The sequence below is a fragment of the Aegilops tauschii genome, chromosome 1 (assembly GCF_002575655.3).
Source record: "Aegilops tauschii subsp. strangulata cultivar AL8/78 chromosome 1, Aet v6.0, whole genome shotgun sequence".
Classification (NCBI taxonomy): Eukaryota; Viridiplantae; Streptophyta; class Magnoliopsida; order Poales; family Poaceae; genus Aegilops; species Aegilops tauschii.
The window spans coordinates 30,682,781-30,691,799 of record NC_053035.3 but is presented as its reverse complement, the minus strand read 5'-3'; the positions used below and the strand labels follow the sequence as shown (position 1 = coordinate 30,691,799).

The 9,019-nt window shown below is 41.0% G+C and overlaps 1 protein-coding gene across 3 annotated transcripts; it reads right to left on the bottom strand.

Annotated features, from left to right (window-relative positions):
• Positions 1-4,109: 4,109 nt before the first annotated feature.
• On the bottom strand, positions 4,110-8,473 carry LOC109750515 (MADS-box transcription factor 23). 3 transcript variants are annotated; one of them, XM_020309477.4, is made up of 8 exons: positions 7,656-8,293; positions 6,393-6,468; positions 5,703-5,764; positions 5,091-5,190; positions 4,950-4,991; positions 4,782-4,865; positions 4,501-4,646; positions 4,110-4,357 (listed from the first exon to the last, which is right to left on the bottom strand). In XM_020309477.4, the coding sequence occupies exons 1-8, from the start codon at positions 7,841-7,843 to the stop codon at positions 4,324-4,326; spliced, it is 732 nt and encodes a 243-aa protein (XP_020165066.1). In that variant the 5' UTR covers positions 7,844-8,293; the 3' UTR covers positions 4,110-4,323. The 3 variants fall into 3 exon arrangements, with proteins under 3 accessions (XP_020165066.1, XP_020165067.1, XP_020165064.1); XM_020309478.3 differs by adding an exon at positions 7,144-7,242 and having other exon boundaries at positions 4,782-4,991; positions 7,656-7,740; XM_020309475.4 differs by having other exon boundaries at positions 4,782-4,991; positions 7,656-8,473.
• Positions 8,474-9,019: the final 546 nt, after the last annotated feature.

Here is a 9,019-nt window from a genome sequence, read left to right as displayed (position 1 = left end):
ATGACTGGGAAGCTTGAAGCAATGAAGTCGAGCATTGGGTGTTAGAACTTGAGGTTGGGAAGGCTGAGGAGAGGTTTGGCGTAAACAGAGACGGCCCTTGGCTCCTTTATAAAGGCATCGGGTATCGAACGCTTCCTCCTAAGCCTGAAAACCAGCCTATTCCTAAGGAATCTTCCCAGTGGAACAGTTGGGTTGCCCACGCTCGTATTGATGAGAATCCCGCAATAAGGGGACACGATCTCTACTTCGACAAGACGTGTCAATAAAAACCGCGCCTCAAAACATGGAACGGCAGGACAAGAAACAGTTCGAAATAATGACCGGACAAGCGTGATGTCACCTTACAAAAAGTGGTCAGCAGATTGGACTCGTGAAAAATTATATTCTCTACGGTTGTATGTGGTACTTGTGTTGCAGATCCGGACACGTTCGTCCGAAGACTATCTTGGAGTATTCGGGAAAGGGAACCCGCCTTGCAATGCCGAAGACAATCTGTGCGCCGGACACCTCGTCATTGAAGCCTGGTTCAGGGGCTACTGAGGGAGTCCTGGACTAAGGGGTCATCGGGCGTCCGGCCTGTTGGACATGGGCCGGACTGATGGGCTGTGAAGATACGAAGACCGAAGACTCACACCCGTGTCCGGATGGGACTCTCCTTGGCGTGGAAGGCAAGCTTGGTGATCAAATATGAAGATTCTTTTTCTCTGTAACCGACTTTGTACAACCCTAGCCACCTCCGGTGTCTATATAAACCGGAGGGCTTAGTCCGGATCGGCAGATACACATTATAGTCATACAGGCTAGACAGGGTTTTAGCCATTACGATCTCGTGGTAGATCAACTCTTGTAATACTCATATTCATCAAGATCAATCAAGCAGGAAGTAGGGTATTACCTCCATAGAGAGGGCCCGAACCTGGGTAAACATTGTGTCCCCTATCTCCTATTACCATCGACCTTAGACGCACAGTTCGGGACCCCCTACCCGAGATCCGCCGGTTTTGACACCGACACCAACCACATAAATCTTGATCTCTATCCTTCTCCAAGTTGCTTTCCACTCAAATCATCTTTCCACCAAATCCAAATCTGTGAGAGAGAGTTGAGTGTTAGGGAGACTATCATTTGAAGCACAAGAGCAAGGAGTTCATCATCAACACACCATCTATTACCTTTTGGAGAGTGGTGTCTCCTAGATTGGTTAGGTGTCACTTGGGAGCCTCCGTCAAGATTGTGGAGTTGAACCAAGGAGTTTGTACGGGCAAGGAGATTGCCTACTTCGTGAAGATCTACCCTAGTGAGGCAAGTCCTTCGTGGGCGATGGCCATGGTGGGATAGACAAGGTTGCTTCTTCATGGGTGGAGCCCTCCGTGGACTCGCGCAACCGTTACCCTTCGTGGGTTGAAGTCGCCATCAACGTGGATGTACGATAGCACCACCTATCGGAACCATGCCAAAAATCTCCGTGTCTACATTGCGTTTGCTCCCTCCAAACTCCTCCCTTTACCTTCATGTGCAATGTTTTACATTCCGCTGCTATACTCTTAGACTTGCATGTGTAGGTTGATTGCTTGACTTGTGCTAAGTTGTTAAAATCTGCCAAGACTTAAAATTGGGAGAAGACTAGATTTTTATTAAGTCAAGTAGTCTAATCACCCCCCCCCCCCTCTAGACATACTTTCGATCCTACACCATATTGGTGGCGTTGGAACCCTACGCCAGTAAGGCCAATTTTGACACGCCGCTGCTAAGCTTTTTTGCATTAGTGATAGCAGTTATAGCATAGAATATAAACATAAATTATAAAGTTGAAAATAAATAATACTCAAATATTAATGCCTTTAGGGCATTTTTCCAACACACATAACCCGCAGATAGCTGAATTTGCACATCAAGGATCTTCCCCCATCTTCCTACACATACCTTGTATCACTTGTTCATTCGGATGGTTATCAGGTAGACCCGCTACTCTTGCCCACACAACCACCTTTTCCAACACTACCGACCTAGGGTTCGTAATTCCATCGTATCTAGCAAGATAACTGCTTGATTCCACAACAGCCAGGGACCATTAACCATTGTGGTATTCCAACCACCAAGGCAACCAAACTGCATTGTGAACAGATTTGTATCGATCAACCTCCAATGCACATTCTTCATAGGGTTCCGTGCAGATCTCATCTACGCATACAAAGCATACGTGCTAAAACCCTTGTTAGTATGAACTTTTGCAATCACCAACCACTTTTCTTGTATGTCGGGAAGATTAGGTTATTCTTCACAAACAAACTCATCTCCATCATCCTCATGGAAATCCAACCTTCAGAGAAGCTCTTCAACATCCTCGCCGCTCGCACCCCCCACTGGGTTGCTACCATTCGCCGCCATCTACCGAAGAGCAAAACCTTCAAGACACCCGAGATCCCCTACAAGACCAAGGACGGGCACAAGTGCAAGGCTTCTCCTAGATCAGCCCGAGTCGATGGAGGGAAACCAGGCGTTAGAAGGGAGAGATCACCAGGGGGAAAGACTCGGGGGGGGGGGGGGGGGGGGGGGGGGGGGAGGGGGTTGTGTAGGTTCTGAATTTGTGTACCATGTCTCACAGTGTATGAGTTGCTACTCCAACCTAACTCACCTTAGTCCCCTAAAGAAAAAACTCATCAGAGTTAAAATGATTATGGATAAATATACTCCTTTCAAAAAAAATTGAGGGCATCACGTTGCCCTCAAAATTTGTCCACACCCTGTATTTTTTTTAGGGATATAAGATAAGACATACTAGTACAACTGTTCAGAGATCCTGTCGCAGGCATAAAATAGGTTATATCTGCAGAGTAAGAGACCACATGATGAAGCTTACAGGTTGCTCAAGTCGTACAACAGGACGAGAAAGTTTATATTGTACAGAGAGTTGGTCTGTCCCACAATTGAAATATACAACAAGTTGGATAACTTAAGGGTTAAGCGATCTGCGGAGCTCGGTAATCGGAAGTCTTCGCTATGATCCTAACGAGAAATGACAATTTCCCGCAAAAAAAAACAAGAAATGACAATAATATAATGTATAAGTACAGTCCAGTGTGATACGCTAGCTATTGAAACTGCTTGCGGAGAAGAAAACCCTCAACAATTAGTGATGCAGCTTGCTGGAAAACTTAGCCTAAGATGAGGGATGTTAATTTGTGTGGCAGATTCATGATTGTAGAACCGACTTTTGAGAAGATAAGTGGTGGTGTGGTTGTTTTACTTTGAAGGATTAGTTCCCCTCCTTATTTAATTTGATTTCTGAAATCAAGCTTTCCCTTATTATTTATTTACTTTGCTGGCTACATATTTGTGGAAAATTTGTAACAATGCTTTTGTTGCAAGAACAAAGTGGATTCATTCACCCGCAGTACTGATAACTTCTGTTGTTCGATTATTGTTTTCAAACCCCGAATAAAAAAATAGTAAGGGTGTATGGAAAAAATATACAATAGAAGCGCGTCCTGCTGATTGCGGTAGCCTATTCTCCTAAATAAAGTGCATTCCAATTTTCTAAGGTTGTGGTTTAGTGCTCCATGAAAGGGAAAGCGAACGCATGCTTGACCAAAAAGGCAACACAAAAATTAGTTATTTGTTATGGCGATAGATTCATATCTTTGATTTGTTATCCTCTCTCGGCATCTGAAAACAACCGCTCGAGCTGTTCTTATATTCGGAGCGCGGAAACAAATATACGGAAAATGTACCATAGCATGTGACCTCTTAACTGCCAAAGCATCAGTTGGTAAAACAATTTGGTAAAGCATCTAGCAAATCAGGGGACCTCAACAAGTGCACTGTCATGTGTTAATTAGAACCATGTGAGAAAGTCTATCGATCTTCTTTCATTTTTCATGCGCGTACATTATGTTGTGTATGTTAGTGTTCCGTTTAGCTACCCCGGCTATTCATGACACACAGAAAACTGGCAACATTTGCTGACTTCCTCCCCTTGTTGGAGGAAAGGTTTTCCGTTCAAATAAAATGGTAACATGCAGCAACCTGGTATGGACAACTTCCTTGAAATATATGGTACTCGTAATCTCGCAGAAGGTTTTACCTGCAACTGAAAACTCTAACCACCGTGTTTTTATGACACTTTATTTTATTTGAATGCAAGTTTATGCATCCGGGATTCAACAAGCAATACTGTATTTAAAGAAGAAGAAAAAAAAAACACATGGAGCAAGTTGCAAATCTCTCAATGGTACTTTATTTTTACAATATATGGGTAGACATGGCACAAACATGCATGAACTTGCACTTGATTTGGAACAGAATTGGCATATCAATCCTCGATCATCGGCCAGTCCTTGTAGTAAAAACTTTTAACCTGTTATTTATAAATCAGTCAGTTGGTAGTCTGATTGCATGCATTGCACGGAGAGGTTGCTCATAATGTCAGCTTATGTGCTTACTTTGGCTTACTAATTTCAAGAGCAAAGCAAATTGGAAAAAACATAAACTTTACCGTACCCCAGCATTGGTAATTCTGGTTGCTCATCCCTTTCTGCATGGTCTGGATGACTAAGTTCCAGTCGAACTGGATCCTCTCGAGCAGCAGTGCTATACTGGCTAGAAGAACTTGTAATTGTCCCGTTTACTTCTGCCTCACCATTTAACTGAAAAATGGAATCAACATGACAACTTACACATGCACATGTATGCAAGATATGTTATGGAGTATGGATTGAGTACTCTTTTAAACTCTCATTATTTATTTATTTATTCATGGATGGACTCTTATACTCATGCACCTTGTTTTGCAAATATATATTCTCTTGACGAATGATGTTTAGTTTCTTGTGCAGCTCAATATTTTCCTGGTGCACAAGGCTTTCCTGCAATTCAAAAACATTAGGCCATTTAGACATAAAATGTAATATGGTGGTAGTACCTAGCATTGTAATGGTAAAAGCATTAACCTTCTTGTTTAACTCTTCAATTTCATCAATCATAAGTTGGTCCTGGAAAGTACAACGCAGTTAATGGCACTACAGAGGCATGATGTCTATATACATATTTTGCATGATCTCAACAATGAGGTCAAGAACTCTAAGCATTACCTTTGTTAGCCGAATGTTATGTATGCTTGTTTCCAGTTGACTCTCTAAACCCCTCATGTCTTCCAAACCTAAGCCAGATAGATGTTGTCCCAGCAACTGTCTGCAGTGATTTAGTGTAGGTACACATATATTAGTGCTCTTCTCTCTAAATATAAAAGTTATTTTTTATAACATATACAATGGACATTGCCTTTCATTGTACAATTGATATTTTTGTCATGCGCGCAAAGATAAAAAAAGTGATGAAACTAAGGGAGCGGTAGAGGGAAATGCATGACCAGGTGTCGAAGGTATTAATATTATCTTGAAAAATAAGAAATTAATAACTTTAAGCCTTATTTTTAATATTTGAGGGAATACAACCGAAGGGAACACACATATAATGATATATGCTCTGACACTACATGGAATAACTATTAGCAATATAGTGCAAAGTGTGTTGTCGTCATAATCTGAGTATGAATAATGCACCCATTAGGGCATTGAATGTACATAATTTAATACTTTTGCAGATGCAAAATCAGTAGCTATTTCTTTCATAATTACTACTGATGTGTCAGACATATAAGTTAGCTTGTAATTTTTTTTGCAGGGATAATTTATATGTCATACCTATGATTCTCTTGCAAGTTATGTAGTTGTTGCCTCAGACGCTCTCCCTCCGCTTGCCAGAACTGTTAATGTACAGTCATGTATATAGCAATAGTTTGTGCTCTCGAATTTGAAATAGAACAAATGAACAAAGAGAAACTATAGTGTAGTGGGTGTATTCTAATTTGGTGGAACAGTGAATTAGTCATGCACTGGAACTGCTAAAGCAAAGAGAATAATCCATATTATGTACATAACTGTTGCTAACCGATCTAGTGCCTTAGACATCACAAACATATTGTTATCTCTTGTGTAAGATGTTGGGAATGATATCGCATTCAGATTTAGACCGGGAAAGTCTATCCACTTTGTGTCGTGATCCTAGATCCCCGATGAAAAATTGCAAGGGAGAGCTAGGAATTCCTACATGGGATATGGCTATCTGGAAATGACCGTACTAATGGCTGTTTGCAAATTAGTGATCATCGTACACCATTCCTTCACGATTCTTACTGTTAATTTTCACCATTGTTGCCCTATAGGGTGACTTAATTGGAGATGCTATGCATGCTATCCATGTGGCACAATGAACATGAGCTATGTATTTTTGAACTACAATAGAAGTATGAAGAAAAGACTCGATGAACTTGGAAGAAGACGTAAACCACATGACTAGCTATCTTATTGAGAAACATTGAGCGAAAGGCATACCTTAGCCTCAGCGCTTGCACTCATGAATTGTTGGCCCTCCTTAACATGTTGGTATCTTTCAATTATGGATTTCATCCTAGTAAAGGGATAAAATATTATAAGCTCGTAGACAAGGAGCAATTGAATATTTAAAAATTGGTTTCTGTAGTATTGTCCTAGTTTTAAAAACTAATTAAGTACATATGAGCAGGTGTAAAAAATGGAAATATCAAAAATAAAAATAAATAGATATATAAACTAATGCCATGGACTTGGTTGGTATCTTGGATGACACCGAAGAAAATAAATTGGCTAATGATCTCTATATATAATAGTGGATACATGGAAAAAGTAGTCATAAGTACTTGCTAATGTGATTCGGGGATAATATAGAGAAAAAAGTGGGAGCATGAAAATGTGAGACAGTATAAAATGACCACAAAGGTATTTCACATTGTTACTAGTGCAAGAAGCCGGAGAGAGAAAATAATGCGACCCATATGAACAGTGTGAAAATTAATATAATTGCACAGGGAAATAGCATGGAGGCAACAATATGCATATCAATTATCACTAGGTATGCACGCGCACTATGTGAAAGCATGTTCAAAGAATGTTTTCTTCAAATATGTGATGCTTTTGAGTCCTAGTTAATGAGAACTTGTGAATGCATCAACAAATAACTCTAGTTCCCTGCAAAAAATAAATAAATAACACTATTTCAAATTAGATGCTTAACTGAGATTACACATATCAACAAACACGACCAGACCTGCACATATCTCATACAAAATACCAGCTCATCCTTTTACTATGGTGACATCTCTCGATCGTCAATATAGAGAAAGGAGACGAGTGGACTTCGCATGCTCTGCGAAGTAGGAAAGCAAAATATCGCCAAAAACCCAATTAGGAGCAACAAGGCAGTAATTAAGTTGAGAAAGAGAAATATGCTAATCAAGAAACAAAAAGATCTCATTTAAGTCTCTTAAGTTCTTATTCTCTCCTTGAAAACTAGTAACGTTTTGTGTGGAATGAAGAAACCAATTAAATCTAGCTCGGAACATTGACTGATGGCATGGGCATAAAATTAATATGAATCACTTGTTAACCGAGGTTCTAGGTGTGCTTGTTCTTTAGGAAGACACATCGAACTCCATATAGATACACATATACACTCCCAAGTAAGAGGATGTCTCCCAAATTAGTTTGACGGATGCAATATATCATTAATAGATCTGATAGAAGATGAACTTGAAGAGCCAGATATAAACAGTACCGTACCCGGAGTTGCAGTTGGAGTAGTCGTAGAGGCGCCCGGTGTTGGAGAAGAGGACGACGGCTACCTGCGCATCGCAGAGGACGCCCAGCTCCCTGGCTTTCTTGAACAGCCCACTCTTCCTCTTGGAGAAGGTCACCTGCCGGCTCGTCGTGTTTTCGATCCTCTCGATCACCGTCTTTCCCCGGACCATCACGTACCACCGGTGATCCACGAGCTTGAGCAGATAGCAAACACGCCGGCCGGCTAACCGGAGATTTTATCGACTCAGATGGGGAGAAGAGAGAGTGTGTGTAGTCGCAAAAAAAAAAAGAAAAAAAGAAGAAGAGAGAGTGTGTGTACTGTGTGGGGGAGTTGGTCACCTGAGGTTGTTTGAAAAGAAGCACAGTACTTGTTACCCACTTTACCTCAGTCTCGTCATTCCAACGTATCGGAAACTGACACGTCGGCTCACGCACTGACAGAGTAGCATAGATAATGCATGTGCAAGGCAAAGACCAACTTGAATGCTAACCCTTGTTAATTTTTTTTCCCTCTTTGGAGCTTTGCGCAACGACTTTGGGTCATGGTGGCATGGTGCAGACAACCTAATCGTCTGCATGTGCCCACATCTGTACGGCAGCGTATCATCTTCCACTGTGTTTTAACAATTTCCCTCCGTACATCGACAAATGCCGGCGGTGCTCCGTACAGATCGATGCAGACCTGTAATTTAACAACTTGCTAGTTCATTCAAACCGTACATGCATTCATTGATGTTATCTTACTGCGTATGTCATCTCTTGCTCGATCTAGTTCAGCATATGGCCATCGATGTAGAAAAAATCTACCATATACAAACTGGTAAAAAGGTTATTTTTATCATCTATACTTTCTTAAGAAACATATTTTCGTATGATTAAATTGGTGGCCAAAGAGGCAAAAATCAACTGATACTTGCGGGTGATGTTTCTGTGACAAAAGTTCTAATTTTCACATGGCATGCACATCGCCTCACCATTGCTCACAAGTTGTCCACTCTGTTTTACACTAATTAAGAAAGCAGAGTATATGTAGGTGCTCACTGCTCAAAAAGGCCTTGTCTCAAGGCATATGTCGAGCTGAAACCTAAAACTAAGAGGCTACAACATTGAGTCCGCCGCGCGATTCAAATGTATGACCTGCTGGAAAACCTGAGCATTCCACAGCTCGATCGAAAGTTCTCGCTATGATCCTAATGGAAAACGACAATTTGTAATCACCTCTACATCTAAAAAATAGAGAATAAAACTTTGCTTGAGTTACTGATGAGGTGGTCTAACATATATCTAGTGATACCAACAATTAAACAATACCATGTGAGGAGGTCAATCGATCAATCTGCTTAATT

Coding starts and splice junctions, on each gene's coding strand:
- LOC109750515 (XM_020309475.4), bottom strand. CDS start 7,843: ATGGTCCGGGGAAAGACGGTGATCGAGAGGATCGAAAACACGACGAGC. Junction 5,765..6,392: donor GTGCAAGCGCTGAGGCTAAG/GTATGCCTTTCG, acceptor GTACATTAACAG/TTCTGGCAAGCGGAGGGAGA. Junction 4,992..5,090: donor ATAACATTCGGCTAACAAAG/GTAATGCTTAGA, acceptor TGTACTTTCCAG/GACCAACTTATGATTGATGA.